The sequence below is a fragment of the Bufo bufo genome, chromosome 5 (genome assembly GCF_905171765.1).
Source record: "Bufo bufo chromosome 5, aBufBuf1.1, whole genome shotgun sequence".
Lineage (NCBI taxonomy): Eukaryota > Metazoa > Chordata > Amphibia > Anura > Bufonidae > Bufo > Bufo bufo.
Genome location: NC_053393.1, coordinates 174,206,479 through 174,227,321, shown reverse-complemented (window position 1 = coordinate 174,227,321; position 20,843 = coordinate 174,206,479). Strand labels below are relative to the sequence as shown.

General features: G+C 41.8%; 1 protein-coding gene across 1 annotated transcript in view; it reads right to left on the bottom strand.

Moving 5' to 3' along the window:
* Positions 1 to 20,843, bottom strand: part of RAB31 (RAB31, member RAS oncogene family) — a 63,533-nt gene that overhangs the window by 13,024 nt on the left and 29,666 nt on the right. Inside the window, exons 2-5 of the mRNA XM_040431646.1 lie at positions 11,792 to 11,871; positions 8,584 to 8,665; positions 2,396 to 2,467; positions 656 to 762 (exon numbers count right to left, since the gene is read on the bottom strand). Of these exons, the coding sequence (XP_040287580.1) occupies positions 656 to 762; positions 2,396 to 2,467; positions 8,584 to 8,665; positions 11,792 to 11,871 (341 nt within the window). The remainder of the gene's footprint in view (positions 1 to 655; positions 763 to 2,395; positions 2,468 to 8,583; positions 8,666 to 11,791; positions 11,872 to 20,843) is intronic.

The following is a 20,843-nucleotide window of genomic DNA, read 5'->3' as shown; positions in this document are numbered from 1 at the left end:
ATCTGCGCAACATTGTGGGAATTGGTGATCCTCTACCCATCTTGGCTTCTGAGAGACACTGCCACTCTGAGAAGCTCTTTTTATACCCAATCATGTTGCCAATTGACCTAATTAGTGTTAATTGGTCTTCCAGCTCTTTGTTATGCTCAAATTTACTTTTTCTAGCCTCTTATTGCTACTTGTCCTAACTTTTTTGGGATTTGTTGACACCGTGAAATTTTGAATCAACGTATTTTTCCTTTAAAATGATACATTTACTCGGATTAAACGTTTTATCTGTCATCTACATTCTATTAGAAATAAAATATTGACATTTGCCATCTCCACATCATTGCATTCAGTTTTTATTCACAATTTGTTTAGTGTCCCAACTTTTTTGGAATCCGGTTTGTATATATATATATATTCTAGAAGAGATAACAGCATGAAAAGCCGCATGTTTATGGACACTTGAGAATAAATCTATGGTTTTTCAGTATTGCAGTGGGAGTGCTGTGATCTGTTCTAGAACGTATTACTTTGACCTGTGGATCAGGGTCTGGATTGCGGGCACCATTTTTGCACTTTGGCAGAACCAGTGCTGCTGCTACTTATACATATAATGTCTTGCCTCGTGCTGTGCAGAGGCTACTTAATAAATTATTTGTTTTTCTACCTGATGTCTGAGAGATCACATTTATTTCCGGCAATGGCCATAACAATGTTTTCAGGACCATGTTCTTTCAGTTCTTTTACCCATTTCTTCAGTGTATGGAATGAGTCCTGTACAAATTAGAAAAAATATTTAACAGATATAATTGTATCTTTAGGATCAAAACAGTCAACTAACTAAATCTATATTTGAAAATGGTACTTATTGCATATTAGAATTATGACATGTTTCCTCAAATCTTTAGTTAAATTAATACTATCTTAATACTTAATACTAAATGAATACTATCTTAATACTATCTTAATTTTTTTTCATGAAAACACAACCCAATTTCATATTTGTATAGAATTAAAATAGATAAATGTGCATATGTGTGTAATAAATCAGCAAAACACTAAAATATATTAAAATACACAAAAAGTTATAATACACAACTTGGTTAAAAGTATGTGATGCTATAAAATTTTATCCATTTGTGTTTTTAACTAAATGCTGGAATATTGCTTCAGTGACCTGAGGCTATTTCATTTACAAGAATATTAATGAGGTCCCCATACGCATTATAAGGTTGGCCAGTCCAGCATAACCGCAGTCACATTAAAATTGGAAAAATCTGCCACAAAATGTGACCGTTTATTGTAGAGTTTGAATTCATAAATATACTTGTCACACAGCTCGGTTTTTTTTTATTGCATTTTAATCAGCTCCATCCACTACACTGATATCTGGTGTCCATTCTGAAACAGCTGATCGGCAGGGGTGCAGGGTGTCGGACCCCAGTCGACCAGATATTGTGTTCTGCGTGACAATTTGTAGCTTTTATTGGTACCGTTTTGCAATTTCTTTTTATGAAGAATAGAATACAGTAATTCTGGTATTGTTTTTTGTTTCTTTTTTTTCACAGTGTTTACTGTGATGATAAATAATGTATTATAGTATGGGTTATCATGGATGCGGTGTATTCTTTTCAGCAATAAAGCATTGTTTTTTTCTATAAAACCATTTAGGTGCTTCAGTCAGCATTAACATCAGCATCGGAGGGGGGTCACTACATGAGCAAATGTGTATCTTCTAACTCCTCTTCTGAAAAAACAGACCCTGCTCTTATAAAACAAGTATGGTTCCTGATTGATATGGAGGGAGACAACATCAAGGGTTAATGTCTAAATCCATACAGAGACAAAAGGACATGATCCGTCTCCTCTCCCTCCATGCTGCCTTACAGTCTGGCTCTGGCAGGCTAGATATTTGGTAAACCGATTTTTTTTTTATCCCATCTAATGTAAGAAATCTGCTATTGAGATTATATATTCTTGATTTCATGCATCCGTTGGTAATGAGTGCGGCCGAATTGGACAAAAACACTATGCCCATATGTATTTGGCTTTGTAGTGTATTTAGTATAATGTTATATATAATGTATGCTGATGTATAATATTCCACTTAGGTTCTGTTTAGAAGAAATTGTTATACCCCAGATGGATGAAATTGCCACCCAAAACAATCAGTGACCTATAGAGATTGACCCCCATCTCAAAAATGGGATCAGTAATGCCATATCTGGCTCTGCTCCAGTATCTGAGCCATATATTCATTGTACAGTGAATGCGGGTGTAATGCCTTATAGTCATAGTGGAATTCTGCCATGGATTTACCATATGGATGTCTGTTTTAGCAGTTATTTTATATTAAGAATGGTCAGTGAAATAGCAGATGGGTAAAATATGAGCTGATATTCCTTACCTGCTTTGTTATGTCATATACAATAACAGCGGCTGCCGAGCCTCTGTAGTACATTGGTGCCAAAGAATGGAACTGCAAAAACAATTGAAATCTCTAGTATACCTTTTGCACGTCTTTTAAAGCAGCCACTGATGTTTTTGATCATTTGTTAATATACTGTATATGGTAACATTACACATGTCCAGAGTGTTTCATTGATGCAAATATGTAGCCTAAAGTAAGTGAAGCTCATTGATGAAACCGATATTGTGAGCCAACACTCCTTTCCTGCTCTTCCTCTATATTATGGGGCAATGACAACCTGCTTCTACTCAAAGACACCCCCTTCCCAAAGCTGCACAGGAGTAGGAGTAACTTTCAGCTTCCTCTATCTTATGGGGCAATGACAACCATTGCTGCCTGCCGTGCTTCTACTCAAAGCTGCACAGGAGTAGGAGTAACTCTCAGCTTCCTCTATCTTGACTGAATACATACAAAAGTCTATGCATGTATATTTCAGACTGTATGAAAACATTTATTACTATGAGATTTTTGTAAATCATTTTCTGGCTTCCAAACCTAAGTGTGTGTGTGTTATAGTCTTAAAGGGAACTTGTCAGCACCAAAATGGCCCCTAAACTGCCCGCAGTACCTTACAGCCGATGCCATCTGGTTTCTAATGATGTACTTGTCTAAGTTGTCCGGTATGATCACTGTTAAACAGCTTTTATTCTGCTGCAGGCTGTATGGAAATGATGATCTAGAAGTCAAAGGGGCAGCAGCTTTCACACTTTAAGTCAATCTTGCCGCCCCTTTGTGACTGATTGATCAGCTTTTTTGTTTCCTTCATGTGCGATTCCTTCTTGACCTCTCACGCATGCGCTGTACATCACTAGAAACCAGATGGCATCAGCTGTAAGGTACTGCGAACAGTATAGGGGTCATTTTGGTGCTGACAGGTTACCTTTAAAATATATGTTGATTTATTGGGGTTATCCCATCTTAGACAATGGGGGCATATCGCTAGGATATGCCCCCATTGTCTGATAGGTGCGGGTCCCACTTCTGAGACCCGCACCTACAAGGAGAACGGAGAAGAGAAAGTTGAGGAGGGCGCACTGCGCATGCGCAGCCGCCCTCCATTCATTTCTAGTCGGCCCTATAAAAAAAAAATGGGAGCAGTGGTCGCGAATGCGCGGTGCGCTCCCATTCACCTCAATGGGAGAGGCGGGGAGCTGCGCCTGGTGCTGGACGGACCCCGCGAAACCCGGGGTCCTCCAGCCACAACTCTCCCCGGCTCCGTTCTCCTTGTAGGTGCGGGTTCCAGTGGTGGGACCCGCACCTATCAGACAATGGGGGCATATCCTAGCGATATGCCCCCATTGTCTAAGATGAGATAACCGCTTTAAAGGAATTACCTAATTTGACAAATCCTTTGCACTGTACACTTAATCATAAATATACATTGTATAATAGTGCTAAAGAAATAATGTAACACATATCCAATATACTATTGTCTGCTGAACCCACCGTTTTCACTGTGATCAGTCAGCAGTCTACCATGTATGGAGAGCTCCTGACTCTCTGCTGACATACGATGTTGGGGGAGAGAAGGATCAAGTGCGTTAAATTTCAGTGCACAACGCTTTTGTTCACCGCCAGAGGTGTCTGGCTTTTTCCTCTCACATGAAAACATATGCACTTGGTTTGAACTGAGCATGCATGTACAGTACAGACCAAAAGTTTGGACACACTTTCTCATTCAAAGAGTTTTCTTTATTTTCATGACTATGGAAATTGTAGATTCACACTGAAGGCATCAAAACTATGAATTAACACATGTGGAATTATATTCATAACAAACAAGTGTGAAACAACTGAAAATATGTCATATTCTAGGTTCTTCAAAGTAGCCACCTTTTGCTTTGATTACTGCTTTGCACACTCTTGGCATTCTCTTGATGAGCTTCAAGAGGTAGTCCCCTGAAATGGTTTTCACTTCACAGGTGTGCCCTGTCAGGTTTAATAAGTGGGATTTCTTGCCTTATAAATGGGGTTGGGACCGTCAGTGGCGTTGAGGAGAATACAGGTGGATACACAGCTGATAGTCCTACTGAATAGACTGTTAGAATTTGTATTATGGCAAGAAAAAAGCAGCTAAGTAAAGAAAAACGAGTGGCCATCATTACTTTAAGAAATGAAGGTCAGTCAGTCAGCCGAAAAATTGGGAAAACTTTGAAAGTAAGGGCTATTTGACCATGAAGGAGAGTGATGGGGTGCTGCGCCAGATGACCTGGCCTCCACATTCACCGGACCTGAACCCAATCGAGATGGTTTGGGGTGAGCTGGACCGCAGAGTGAAGGCAAAAGGGCCAACAAGTGCTAAGCATCTCTGGGAACTCCTTCAAGACTGTTGGAAGACCATTTCAGGGGACTACCTCTTGAAGCTCATCAAGAGAATGCCAAGAGTGTGCAAATCAGTAATCAAAGCAAAAGGTGGCTACTTTGAAGAACCTAGAATGACATATTTTCAGTTGTTTCATACTTGTTTGTTATGTATATAATTCCACATGTGTTAATTCATAGTTTTGATGCCTTCATAGTCATGAAAATAAAGAAAACTCTTTGAATGAGAAGGTGTGTCCAAACTTTTGGTCTGTACTGTATGTGGAGATGCTCGTTGGTTGAATAAGTGTTAAAGGTGCATGAGTACCTTAATATTTCCATATTTGCAAATAATACTAAGCTTTTTTTAATAATCTGAAAGGTTTAGGGGAGTTTAAATATTAACACACACAAGTGTAAAAAAAGCCAAAATGGACATTGAAAAGGACTTATGACTATAAGCAGCTCCTGCCAAGGCAATTACGATTATGGCATGCTTTAAAATAGCATATGTTAAAAAAATGGGAAACCCACTTTACTGTATGGGAATCAGAAATTTCTGATAACGGCCCTGCAGGCAATCAAAGTAATTGAGAATGTATTGAATGCAGTACACAGGAGAATAGAAAGAAGAAAAGATGTGCAAATATATCACAGACCTATAAGAGATCTGTCTGTAAAGCATTTTCTATGACTAGAATGAAGTAGGCTTTACTGTCAGCATAGAAGGGGGCTATGGAAATCTCTGGATTAGGAGAGCGGAATTGAATGGGGTTGTGTCAATAATTATGTAAAAAATGAAAACCAGACATCATATAGTAAATGACAATCTCTTTCTATCAAAGTTAGAACCTATTCTTGTACCTAACATGAATCGAGAGATCTGCCCATCGATTGCTCCAATTGATTTGCTAGATTTTTTTTCTGGCTGGCAGCTCAGTGGGTGTGCCCTTTCTGTTTCAGCACTCTCCCTATTACAGCTCAGAGTGTCTTCTCTCAGGGGGTGTGTCCTTTCTGTTGAAGCACTCTCCCTATCACAGCTCAGAGTGTGTTTTCTCTCAGGGGGAGTGTCCTTTCTGTTGCAGCACTCTCCCTATCATAGCTCAGAGTGTGTCTTCTCTCAGGGGGTGTGCCCTTTCTGTGGCAGCACTCTCCCTATCACAGCTCAGAGTGTGTCTTCTCTCAAAGGGTGTGCCCTTTCTATTGAAGCACTCTCCCTATCACAGCTCACAGTGTGTCTTCTCTCAGGGAGTGTGCCCTTTCTGTTGCAGCACTTTCCCTATCACAGCTCAGAGTGTGTCTTCTCTCAGGAGGAGTGTCCTTTCTGTTGAAGCACTCTCTCTATTACAGCTCAGAGTGTCTTCTCTCAGGGGGTGTGTCCTTTCTGTTGCAGCACTCTCCCTATCACAGCTCAGAGTGTGTCTTCTCTCAGGGGGAGTGTCCTTTCTGTTGCAGCACTCTCCCTATCACAGCTCAGAGTGTGTCTTCTCTCAGGGGGAGTGTCCTTTCTGTTGCAGCACTCTCCCTATCACAGCTCAGAGTGTGTCTTCTCTCAGGTGGTGTGCCCTTTCTGTTGCAGCACTCTCCCTATCACAGCTCAGAGTGTCTTCTCTCAGGGGGAGTGTCCTTTCTCCTGCAACTCTCCCCCTGTAACCGTCAAAGCTTCTAAAAGGTGAATGTGCACATTACTATACAGATTGAATATCAGGGGACGCCAATATAATGCAGTATATATATATAAGAATATTTCACAACTGAAGAATTTTGGTAACAGAAAATAAATGACAATTCTAAGTAGTTTTTCATTCTGAATTATATTGATATTTAATGTTGACACAACCCCTTGTAATATTATAGAGTATAAAATGTATTCTTGCTGTCATGATTAGAGATTGGAAAGCAATTTGCTACATTACATTTTTACTTTCCTCCCACGGGCCACCAAAATGCTGTATCTATTGCATCTTCTAATGAGTTATCTGGCCATAGAACTTGAAGCCACAAACAAGCAGGCATACAATTCTGAATGCTTGTTATTAAATATATGAGTGTATCACTTGAAATAATGTGGTCTCTGCCACACTTGTCAACTATAGGCCAGTGGTTCATATGGAAATATTTGTTTATATATTATTATGAAGTCTAGAAATATAGAGACACAACACTTACAAATTAAGTTAATAGACAATGTCGTTCACAGTTAAAATCAATGGCCACTGCACTAGTTAGCAAAGAAAGGCATTGTAGATTTTACTCACTTTGTATATTTCTTTAGTTTATATAATGTTGCCTAATATACAGCACCCACTCTGACAGAAGCTGTCTGATGTTTTAAGGAGTTGTCCACTTATCAGGATAGGTCTTTCATATCTGATCAATGGGGATCTGACACCCCGTGCCCCTGGCAATCAGCTGTCCTGCAGTAGCTCCAGTGCAAGAAGTCAACGCCAGAACTACACAGCTCCATACATACTGCAGTGCTGCTCCCATTCACTTCTATAGGAGCCACGCAGCAGTAACCAGCTGCGTCCACTACACAATGGACAGAGCTTTGTAGTTTTGGTGCTGACTTCGGGTGCCAGAAATACAGTGAGGTGTCGGACCCCTGCTGATCAGACATTGATGGTCTATCCTTGTGATAGGCCATCACTTATAAAATCCAGGAGAAACCCTTTAAGGTTTACAGTTATTCTAGAGATTGTCTAGAGTGTCCTGGAAGAAGAAGTGATGGGTGAAAGCAGGAAAACGCAGAAGTAACTTGTATACATATACAGTACAGACCAAAAGTTTGGACACACCTTCTCATTCAAAGAGTTTTCTTTATTTTCATGACTATGAAGGCATCAAAACTATGAATTAACACATGTGGAATTATATACATAACAAACAAGTGTAAAACAACTGAAAATATGTCATATTCTAGGTTCTTCAAAGTAGCCACCTTTTGCTTTGATTACTGCTTTGCACACTCTTGGCATTCTCTTGATGAGCTTCAAGAGGTAGTCCCCTGAAATGGTCTTCCAACGGTCTTGAAGGAGTTCCCAGAGATGCTTAGCACTTGTTGGCCCTTTTGCCTTCACTCTGCGGTCCAGCTCACCCCAAACCATCTCGATTGGGTTCAGGTCCGGTAACTGTGGAGGCCAGGTCATCTGGCGCAGCACCCCATCACTCTCCTTCATGGTCAAATAGCCCTTACTTTCAAAGTTTTCCCAATTTTTCGGCTGACTGACTGACCTTCACTTCTTAAATTAATGATGGCCACTCGTTTTTCTTTACTTAGCTGCTTTTTTCTTGCCATAATACAAATTCTAACAGTCTATTCAGTAGGACTATCAGCTGTGTATCCACCTGACTTCTCCTCAACGCCACTGATGGTCCCAACCCCATTTATAAGGCAAGAAATCCCACTTATTAAACCTGACAGGGCACACCTGTGAAGTGAAAACCATTTCAGGGGACTACCTCTTGAAGCTCATCAAGAGAATGCCAAGAGTGTGCAAAGCAGTAATCAAAGCAAAAGGTGGCTACTTTGAAGAACCTAGAATATGACATATTTTCAGTTGTTTCACACTTGTTTGTTATGTATATAATTCCACATGCGTTAATTCACAGTTTTGATGCCTTCAGTGTGAATCTACAATTTTCATAGTCATGAAAATAAAGAAAACTCTTTGAATGAGAAGGTGTGTCCAAACTTTTGGTCTGTACTGTATACATGAGCAATCTAACCGTTTAGCTGTATTCTCATGCATAACACCAGATTACTACTAATCTGTATGACTATATTGATTAATGAATGTTTCAAATACATGTTTCATACTCACTCGTTCCTGACCAGCAGTGTCCCATATCAAAAATTTATGCAGCTCATTCCCACAAGGAACTGTTTTAGTCATAAATGAAGCGCTAAAAAAGACACAGTTCTAGAATTATGAAAGCATAAATGGAAATATCGAATAATAAATCTAATTATACCAGGTCTTCATCAATGCACAGAAATCAGGTTATGTGGAACTGCTATGAACTTAGTCTGTGGTCATAGATGATACTGACACATACTGTACATTGATCAGCCATAACATTAAAAGCACCTGCCTTATATTGTGCTGGCCCCCTTTGTCTTGAGAAAATAGCTTTGACTCCTCAGGGTATGGACCCCACAAGACCTCTGAAGGTGTCCTGTGGCAGCTGGTACGAGGATGTTAGCAACAGCTCCTTTAAGTCCTGTAAGTTGTAAGGTGGGTCCTCCAGGAATTGGACTTGTTTTATCAGCACATCCCACAGATTCTGAATCGGTTCACATGTGAGAAATTTGGCTTTCAAGTTCAGTCCTTGAATGCTTTGTCATATTTGTCAAACCATTCCTGAGCAGTTTTTGCACTGTGCATTATTCTGCCCAAAGAGGAAACTGTCATTAGAGAATACCTTTGCTACAAAGGGTTGTACTTGGTCTGTACAGTGTTTTGGTAGGTGATATGTGTCAAAGTAACATTCTCATAAATGCCGGAACCAAAGACTTAGCAGCAGAACATAGCAGGGAATTTATCATGAGGGTAATATTTGAAGTCAGTTTTGCTTGAGTCTATGTTGGAGTACTTTGCACCAAATTTATCAAACAGCATGTGTTGCTTGTTAAAGTTGGCACATCTTTAAAGCCAACACTATTGTCTAGAAATGCAACACCATTTTTTAATGCCACCCCCCTACTAGAGTGAGTTTACAACTTTTTCGCAACCTTTTAAAAAGTTGCAGTGTGTCACGAACTAGTGGGTGTGAACTCACTGTGCCACGTGTCCTACCTTCTCTAAGGGTTGTCTAAGTGAACCCCTCGATCTTCACAGTACCCCTGGTGGTGGGGATAGACTTTTTTGTGAGGGGAACATCAGGTCGCTACCTCTTGAGGAGGATTGGCACACGAGGCAGCTGGTCCAGGCGGACCAGCAGGTACCTGAGCAAGGTACCAGAGGTACAGACGTTGTCAGCAGGCTTAGTCGTAACCAGGAGCAACAGTGCAGGACCGAAGGATGAGGCAGAGGCGAAGTCAAACAAGCAATAGGTCAGGGCAGGCGGCACAGGTACAGGTCAGGCAATCCAGGTTGGCAACAGGTGAGTCAAGGCAAGCAGGCATGGATCAAACAGGTAGCAGAGTCCAGAAACACAAGCACAAGTCAGGTAAACAGGAACACAAGCAAAGATAACAGCTACCTAGCAGGACATAAGGACCTTGACACTGAGGCATCTGGGAATGGGGCTGAGCCACTTATATATGTGCAGGAGGGCTAGGATTGGTCAGCGAGGTCACATGATCTAACCCATAAAGCACAGGAAGTGACACATGCCGGCACTTAAGGGAGTGTTTCAGGGAACAAGCAGCAAGCATGCTGTGGCCAGGGCTGAGAGGAAACTGTGGAGCCGATCCCAGAACAACAGTACCTACACAGACAGGGCCCAGGACTGCAGCGGTGAATGGGGAAGCACTGGCAGCAGATCACCGCTGAACGCGGTGCCCGGGACCGTGGCGGTAAGCAGGGGAACAGAGGCGCATAGCAGCCACTGTTACACAGTGATGAAACTATCTAAATATGTAATAAAACTAACATAGATAACCACACCAACTTTCTCACCCATTTTTTTAAGATTGGAGTGAATGGTGTAAAAATGCAAAAAGGCACTAATTTTTTTGCACAAGTGAGCCAAAAAAGTAGCAAAGCCCCTACATAGCGACTTTTGAAGCCAGAATTGCGGAGTTGATAAATTCCATTAATCGCCTAGAGCACCAGACTTGTAACCATGGCTTGTTTCCTTCTCATAGCAGACCCAGGTAGGTGTGCCACAAGCAACCGGCCATCCACATGGCATAAGATAAAATGTGATTCATCAAACCAAGCCACCTTCATACATTTTTTTTTTTGTCTGGTTCTGATGCTCATGTGCTCCTTGTAGGTGCTGTTGGTGGTGAACAATGGTCAGCATGGTCACTCTGATGTAATGCACTGTGTTTTCTGACACATTTCTGTCATAGCCATAGCATTAAAGAGGACCTTTCATCAGTTTAGCCCTAGTCTAATTATGATCTTACCTTATAGGGTAGCCCCCCTGATGCCATGGCACTTTTTTTTTCCCAAAGACCCCCCGTTTGTCCGCTGTTGGCCGCGTTGATTTCAGCGCCTTATATTATAATGAGCTGACTCGGTTATACTAGGCGGAGACTCGCAGTTTTGCTGGGGGTGGTTCTATTCTCCCTGGCTGTGAGCGCATCCAATCAGAGTGCACCGCTCTTAGCCAGGGAGAATGAGCTCATTCTCCCTGGCTAAGAGCGGTGCACTCTGATTCGATGCGCTCACAGCCAGGGAGAATGAGCTCCTCCCTGGCTAAGAGCGGTGCACTCTGATTGGATGCGCTCACAGCCAGGGAGAATAGAACCACCCCCAGCAAAACTGCGAGTCTCCACCTAGTATAACCGAGTCAGCTCATTATAATATAAGGCGCTGAGTATAACAGAGTCAGCTCATTATAATATAAGGCGCCGAAATCAACGCGGCCAACAGCGGACAAACGGGGGGGGGGGGTCTTTGGAAAAAAATAAAGTAAGGTAAGATCATAATTAGACTAGGGCTAAAATGATGAAAGGTCCTCTTTAACCTTTGTTCTACAATAGTTCTGCGGGATTGGACCAGACAGGCTAGCCTTCAATGAGCCTTGGGACATGGCCATGTTGGGCCTTGACCATGTTGCCGTTGTCATTTCTTTGACCACTTTTAGTGGGTTGTAACCACTGTATACCCACATCACTCTATAAGACTTGCTGTACTGGGGATGTTCTGACCTGGAGCCTTTCACTTGCACAATTTTCTGTCATCCATCGCAAATTCAAGACCTGACTGTTTGCTTGCCCCCTAATATATCCCAACTTTGACAAGTGCCATTGTAATAAGATAATCAATGTTCCTGTCACCTGTCAGTATCTCTATTGTTATGGCCAATCAGTGTACATTCAGTAAGTAGAAGTTCTCTTTTTTTCAGTTCACTTACCCAATAGTAGGGCTGATGTTATGATCAAAATGGTCTTGGACAAATCTACAAACTATGCTGGATTTCCCAACTCCTGTGTCCTGAAACAAAACATTAGGATAATTAAATAATTTCTTATCATTCAACCTACAGGAAAATATATATTTTTTTATGTCAACAGCTTTTGGCGGCTGCAGCCAATCACTGTCCTCTTCAATGCACTGCTGAGGCCAGTGATTGGCTGCAGCAGTCATGTCATGTCGGTTCAGCGACTGGCGGTTCATGTGACATCACCGCTGAAGCTGGGTAAACAGAGCCCAGCTGGGAACACTAGAACCGTGGAGCTGGGTCTGCAAGGTACCGTAAGTACCGGTCAATTATTCATTGTAGTCTGATCCCCAGTGTTGTCTGATTTCCTCCTGAAACCGGACAACCGCTTTAAAGGACTACCTTAACCCAAGCTGATGTTGTGGGCAGTGCAGGGCAAGAGGGATCTATTTGATCAAGACTTCTTTTATAGTCATAGAGAAAGATGTCAACAGTATTTTGGTACTAGACCACAACCCAACTCCAGATAAAACATATCTTGTGGACACAAGAAAAAACGAAGAAGAAGCACATGAAAATAGCCATCAAAATGGATCATACTGCAAAAAAGTAGTATATATTATAAGTTGACATTTTGGACAGTTCTCTCTGATTATAAAGTGTCAGAACCTTTGCTTCTAAGTAATACCAACACAAAATCTATGTCTGATCATAATATACAGGAATTCAAATGAATGCAACAATTTTACACAGAGCAAAGTGTATGTTCTACGAAGTACATATCAGACAATTTTCACAACAACATAATGGATCAGTTCTTATTTAATTATATATACACTATTATCTGTATGATCTATGGATGCCACCCTGTCTGTGCTACTGGAGATTTTGTAATCAGTATGTTATTTAATTGGCTTTTTTTTTTTTTTCGCTCATTTTTCTCTTTAGGTTAAACCCTATAGGCAAACTATACATTGCAACAAGAATAAAAGAATATTAGTATCAAAAATGTTTCCAAAAATAATTAACATTTTTGCATATATTTGTTGTAGTGCATGCTCATGAGAAAAATTAAATAAAACCTTTTGCAATGGCAGCTGTCTGTGGCCAATGGCATCTCTCCTCTTTATCCGGAGTACTCACCTCTCCCACTGCGCTGTGGTCTGCGTCACTTGTGGCCGCTACCGCCTCCTTCTTCCTGCTACTGCTTTTGCGCGCTCCCATAGGGTACACGCTTTCCCCAGTTCTTTAAGGTTTAGCTTGTGCATGGACTAATCTGTCCCTAGCCTATCACTTTGGTTCCCTGAGATATATAATGCATCTTCCCCTATAGAAGGGTGTCTGAGCAATAAAATTATTAGCTTGTCTAGTTTCTGTGAAGGTATACTACCACTGTGTTCTCTGACCTTCCATGTCCTGACCTCTGCCTGGTAACCGTTCTGACCCTGTGCAATCTGTTCTGACATACTGTCTGTTTTACCATCTTGCACGACCTGTGTCTGTCTAGACCCCAGCTTGCCCTCTGACTACGCCTCTGCCTGTCCTCTTGGTGCCACACACAGGTGTCTCTTGACCTGTCTTGGTTAGCAGCCTCTGAACAGAGACTACCCTTAGAGGAAATAGCCTGGTGGCCCCCCGCAACAAAGTCTAGATTCCCATACAGGGGTAAAAATGTCAGGTCTGTTCAGTGACATAGTGGGTCCATACCTACTGCATTTTGGAGCAAAAGAAAAGAAAAGTGTCTAAAAACAATGTGTGGAAAATCACTGTTTAATTTAGAGGGCCAGATACACTGCTTATCTACAGTGATTGGTGGTAAACAGCTTCTAATGGGTCCTGTTACATGAGCCGATTCCAGGTCAATAATGAGCACCTATCGACAATATTCAATACGACCAGCACTTATTTTATGGCCCACAAACAGGTAGGAACTAGTGTTAGGGACCACTTCATAATGATTTTAGGTGCTGCAAGAAAAATGTCATCGCCCAACAAACAAGCATTTTGTTTGTTCTCAGATGATCGGCGGCACCATTACATGGCCCAATTCTCATGAACTAGCAATCGTACTTATTTATTACTTATTTAGAATTCGTATGAATGTTAATTTCTGATTGTGTCTATCCTCACACAAAGTGAAGGGGCCCTAGCCCATATAAGTGCTGTCTCTGTACACATATTTCTCTATGCAATACCCAATATACTAATTAGGCATGAGTTCTGGTAAAGACTGTACCAGTAAAGTTTTCAAATTTCTCTGTGACAATATTCTGCTGATTAAGTAGCTTATTTACTGTAGAAAGTACATACTAACACTTCCTATTAACTTAATTATGCAAAATCATTCAGTGTCACTTCTGTTTTCCCCAGCTCTAACTCAAAATATCACTTTTTTTTTTTTTTATGTGTGTTATTGTAGTACTATAAAACAATAGATTTACATATATTGTCTGAAGAGGTCAGTTACTCAGCGATAGTTCTATAGGATAGAAAAGTTTTACAGGAAAAAAAATACTCATATTATACCAGAACACAAATTGGTTGGCCAAAATACCAAAATCTGCCATTTCAGACAACTTTAATGGTTATCGGCAGCTTTAATCCATGTGCTGTAAAAGGAGTGAAAAACGTAATCATAGAAAAGACTAGATCCAATATTTTTTTTAATGGAAGCCACTTCAGACCTCAAAAATTTTCCCTATAGCCAGTTATAGTCAATATGTACTTTACATAGAAAAGAGAACATCATCCTGGTAATGCTAAAGTCAAGCACAAATGTCCGGTGCCTGTTTGGGATACACATCCTGTGAAAATACTGAGTATAGAAGGAAGCTGTTGTCATTGATTGGGTAATACAAAGGCTAAAAAATAGAATGAGGATATCCTGCATGTTGCACTCACCAGTACTATACACTTTGTCACATGGCGAAGTAACATTTAGCTTAGAGAGAAAGAAGAATATGAGTAGAAACAGAAGAACTCAAACCAAATGCTCTTGACTGTCTCTATGTAACTCATTTTGGGATTATGTTACCCGTTCTTTTGATGAGTGGGTGCAGGAGTAACATTACTCCTAAATACTCATGCTCCAACTAAAATATACCTAAAATAAATAAGTATGATAGTTCCATACTAAGAAAATGTTTGAGACGAATGATCAGTCTAATGTCTGTGCTCTTGCAGCCACTTAAACGCAGTTCAGCCATGGTGAATATGCCTCAAGCACACTGTGTAAGTGATGAATTCACTGAATTAGATTATAGGGAATGTACTTTTCTGCTGTCTGTTCACCATAGGCTGACAGCTGGTTCTGTATAGATGATGGATAATGTCAGCCAGACACAGTGATTAAATTATGAAGCAGCTCTAGGCTACCACTTCTCTCTCTCTATCTACAGAATTGATATGCAAAAACTGGTACGTATTTCAGTGCAACTTCACTAGTTGTTTCACAGATTATTATTCTGACATTTATTTTATGTGTGCATGAATTATTTAAAAGGAGTTTTCCGACATTCTGATATTGATGACCTATCCTCAGCTCACTAGAGAGCCATTCAATAGCGACTGTTGGTATTGCAGCTCGGTCCCATTCACTTAAATGGTACTGAGCTGCGACTAGGTCATGTGACCGATGAGCGCAATGTTTCTGGTATGGTGCTCACCGGAGTGCAGCGGCCTCTTTAAACAGCTGATCGGCAGGAGTGCCAAGAGTCGGAACCCCACGAATCTGATATGGATGACCTATCCTGAGGATACACCATCAATATCAAAATCTTGGAGAACCCCTTAAAATGTTGTGGTAACAGAACTGCATTATTAGTTACAATATCAACGTATTGTAAGTTGTAACATTGTAATGTGACACCATAACTGTATGGAAAACTAGTAACTGGTTTGGAAGCCCCAAAATGTCATCCTAAAATAAGTAAAAATGAAGATGAATAATATTCGGAAGATTAGTAACACAGATTATAGAACCTCTGTCAGCATGATCAACCCTATTAATCCTGGCATACAGACTGCAAGGAATGATCATCGGGTATAGCCATGTTTTCTTGTGCCTGCTCTCCTGGTCTCAGTACTTGTGTTCTCCTGCTGCTCTCTAAGCACTGAGCGGATGATCAGTGTATCTCCTGCTGCACTGAGCAAGTGCTAAGATCAGTAGATATACTGTATACTGTGGCAGAGATGACAGGTCTCAGCGCTAGGACAGCAGCAGGAGAACACAGAACAACTGCCGTGACCAGGAAAGCAGGCACAAGAAGACATGGCTATACCCGATGCCCAGCACTGTCAATCAAGGGGAAGGGACTGAAATGAAGGTGTGTAACAAAGTGCTCCAGGGCTTTGGACTTCCCCTCGGTGCTCCAGTTAGGTCATTAGAATGTAAATAGAAATGTGTTTTTCAGCAATGGGGCCACAGATATTCATAATAAATTGTTTTGTTGGTTCAGGACAAAAGCTTCTTCAGGGCCCAATACAATAAAAAATAAAAAATTTAGCAACCCTCAGCTAGTTTCCAAAGCAGCAGCTCACAGTATCAAACATGTAGTACGGTACTGAAGGGAGGCCCTACTAGACAGTAGTTATACCTGTGAAATGCCCACAGTGTCTGTTTCGTGTTAGTCTACTTTCACACTCGCGTTTTGGCTTTTCGTTTGTGAGATCCGTTCAGGGCTCTCACAAGCGGTCCAAAATGGATCAGTTTGCATTCTAATGCATTCTGAATGGATAAGGATTCGCTCAGAATGCATCAGTTTGCATCAGTTCAGTCTCCATTCCACTTTGGAGACGGACACCAAAACGCTGCCTGCAGCGTTTTGGTGTACGTCTGATGAAACTGAGCCAAACGGATCCGTCCTGGCACACAATGTAAGTCAATGGGGACGGATCTGTTTTCACTGACACAATCTGGCACAATGGAAAACTGATCTTTTGACTTTCAATGGTGTTCAAGACGGATCTGTCTTGGCTATGCTAAAATGCTAGTGTGAAAGTAGCCTTACAATTTACCTTAGGCTTTTGTAACTTGAGAGACAACTGTATTATAAAATTAAGTATAGGTATTCAATAGCACTATAGATGTAGGGGTAGTAGGATTAACAGCTGCTAGATCTTTTGGATGTATCTCATCTATCTTATATATCTTTTATGGACCAACAAGAACATTAAAGAAGATTAAAAACATTATATCTTTGACAGGCAACAATTTAATGTGTACATTGCATTCAGAAAGTCTTCAGCCCCTTTCACTTTTTGTTGTGTTGCAGCCTTGTGTTAAAATAAAAAAATAATACAAGTTTCCCCCCATCAATCTGCACTCAATATGCCATAATAAGGAAGTGAAAACAGAATTTTAGAATTGTTTGCAAATTTATTTAAAAAAGAAAAACTAAAATTTCACATGGACATAAGTATTCAGACCCTTTGCTATGACACTTGAGCTCTGGGAGCCTCCCATTTCTCTTGATCATCTTTGAGATGTTTCTACACCTTGATTGGAGTCCACCTGTGGTAAAATCAGTTGATTGGACATGATTTGGAAAGACACTCCCCCTGTCTATATAAGGTCTCACATCTGACAATGCAATTCAGACCACAAACCAAGCTGTGAGGAGAAAAGAACTGCCTGTAAAGATCAGAGACAGGATTGTGTGGAGTCACATATCTGGAGAAGGGTACAATAAACTTCTGCTCCACTGAAAGCTCCAAAGAGAATAGTGGCCTCCATAATTCTTAAATGAAAGACATTGAACAACCAGGACTCTTTCTAGAGCTGGCTGCCACACCAAACTAAGTAATCAGGGGCAAAGGGCCTTGGTAAGAGAGGTGGCCAAGAACCCAATGGCTGAGCTCCAAAGATCCTGTGTGCAGATGCTATAAAACTTCCAGAAGGTCAGCGTGGCCTGGACGTCTTCAGGAATGGCCGCGTGAAGACAGAGCTCCGCCGCCATTAGCTTCTAAAGGAGACTTTCCTACCGCGCCACTGCAGCACATGGGGAAAAAATTGCTGGGCAAGCCCTCCACCTCGTCCCGACCATCCGCCTGGGGGAATAAGACGCTTGATTCCTACCTCAGCCGTCCACTCCGCGCGGCTCCGTCCGGTTGCGGCCTGCTTCCATCTCAGGCCTCCGGCGCGTGTGAGGGTGAAGTGAAGAGCGCACAGCCGCCGACAGGTACGAGCAGCAATCCAGCCTTACGGCTTCCTACCTCCTCCCTGTCCCCACTAGCAAGGACTTTCCTACCCACTAGCGCTGTGGGGACGCAACTAAAGCGCACAGGGGCAGGAGAGGGGCTACACCTAACAGGAGGCATAGCCGCCATTATGGCGCCAAAATCGGCAGCTAAACAAGCCAAACCAGTGGCCACTCCGTCCCAGAGACGGCGAGATTGGGCCGAATCCTCTGAGGATCCCCCCAGTCAGCAGCATCATAGAAGGAGAGAGGGAGGAGAAGCTGTTACTTGGGAGCAGGGAAGTGAATATGAGGACGAGGGAGAGGGAGATCTTCTGCAACCCTCCCAGGGCCCTACAATACTTCAGCAGACATTACAACATTTGCCTACTAAGGATGATTTTAAAATGCTGGTCTCAGAAGTCAGAAATGCCTGTAAATCGGAAATCTCAACTTTAAGGCAGGATCTGAAGCACTTAGCAGACCGCATGGACACTATTGAAATAGACCATGATGACACCCGTAGAAGTGTGGCACATTTACAATCTGTTATTGCTTCTCAATCCCAAGTTATCAGGGACAATGCACGTCATCTGGAAGACCTAGATAACAGAGGGCGCAGAAATAACATCCGTGTACGGGGTTTGCCAGAAGCTAATGCGGAAGAAAATCTGCAGGAAATATTATCTGAACTTTTTAATGCTTTACTAGGCACACAGCCACCCCAGCTTATTAAGCTTGATCGAGCTCACAGAGCGCTGCGGCCTAAGTCCTCATCCATGCAGCCCAGAGACGTAATTTGTTGCGTGCACGATTTTCAGGTGAAGGAAAGCATTATGTCCAAAGCCAGGGAAGCACGCTCCATTGATTTTCATGGCGCTCCTGTTCATTTATATCAGGACTTATCATGGTGCACACTCCAAAAAAGAAGAGTATTACAGCCTTTATTGCAACTGCTGAAGGAAAAGAAGATCCCTTATAGATGGGGGTTCCCGTTTGCATTAATAGTCACGAAAAATGGCAGATCCTCCATCTTGCGTCAGCATTCAGACCTCCCTGATTTTTGTGCTGCTTTGGACATTGAGATTCCACCCATCACAGACTGGGAACTACCGGATCCACAACCTGCCCTGGGTCCAATTTGGCAACCTGCCAGACAGAAGAGAAGAAGATCTTCCCCCACTGGAGGGACCCCTCTACGTGAACCACAAGATGAACCCCCATGATTGCTGCATGGACTTCATTAGCTTAAATTGTATCTCCCACTGTTCTTATTCGCCAGGAGGCGACGGCCTTATGGTTCTCTGTTTAAGGTCCTATGTTAGTAGAATTGGTTTATTGTTCAATTCTCTGGTTACTTCATGCTCTAATAAGCTTTGAAACCTGGCCCATCCTGTGCCGGTCCAGTCATGCTTCCATTAAGCAGACCAGTAGTTTCGCCCTCCCCCCCCAGCTTCTGTTGGTTGGGCTGGAAGGACGGCAGTTTGCTGATAGTAATATCACTAGTTGTTGCTCACTGATCTGTATCTGGGTGGCAACACCCAATGTTCTGATACTAAATGGTGTATTCTTTATGTTTGTATGGTCCTGTGTCTCCCCCCCTTCCCTTTTGTGTCTCTTCTTATTGTTTTTTATACTCAGGTCTCCAGATTCCAAATCACAATCAACTGAATGCCTTAAGGTGTTTTCATCTATGACAGTGTCCTTGAAAAGGATCCATTGCAACCACATAGCAAGTACATATATTCCATGCTTTGAAAATGATTAAGTATGTATCGCTTAATGTAAAAGGTCTTAACTCTAATGTGAAGAGACGCCTGGCACTTACTGAGTGCAAGTCTCAGAAAGCTGACATAGTCTTTCTTCAAGAGACCCACTTTGATCACCAGGGCTCTTTCAAGTTTGCGCAATATTTATTCCCTCGTATATATTCTGCTTCCTCTGGGAGAAAGAGAGCAGGTGTTGCCATTCTCATGTCTGCTGATTGCCCTTTACAGGTGGAAGATGCTATTATTGATCCAGCTGGCAGGTATATCATACTAAAAGCCACACTCAATGGTAGCCCACACGTACTGTGCAATTTATACGCTCCGAATACTGCCCAAATCCCTTTCCTTAATAAGGTGTTTTTAAAACTATCGAAGTTGCTCCCAGCTGCATTGCTAGTAGGAGGAGACTTTAATCTCTCCTTCTCCGAGCGTCTAGATAGATTAACCCTTCAGAATAGACCGCCTACTAAGGATCAGTGTCGAAACTCACGTCTTTTTAGACGTCTTATTAGAAAATTCGAATTATATGACCTCTGGAGAATTAACTATCCCACTGCAAAAACATTTTCTTTCTTCTCACATCCACATAATACACATTCCCGTATAGACTACTTTTTTGGTAATATCCCAATCTTAAGGATGCTTGCGGATGCCGACATAGGACCAATTTCCTGGTCGGACCATGCTCCGGTGTCAATTAACATTAAAACATCAGGTTACTACCCTAGAGTATGTCATTGGCGCCTTAATGAATCCTTCCTGCACCAGTTGCCGCTTAGGCAGGAGTTACGTGAGGGCCTTACAGAATACTTCACCTTAAATCAGTCCTCAGGACCCCCTATATCTATGATATGGGAAGCCCACAAGGCAGTCTTTAGAGGCGCATGTATAGCGATGGGGTCTCGACTGAAAAAAGACCGTACTATGCAACAACACAATATCACCTCACAGCTGAAGGATTTAGAAAAGATGCTAGAGTCCCGTTGCTCGCGGCCTTTGCTTAGGCGCATTATAACCCTGCGTGCTAGATTGAAGGAATTATTGTTTTATAAAACTGAGAAAAAATTACTATATTCGCGT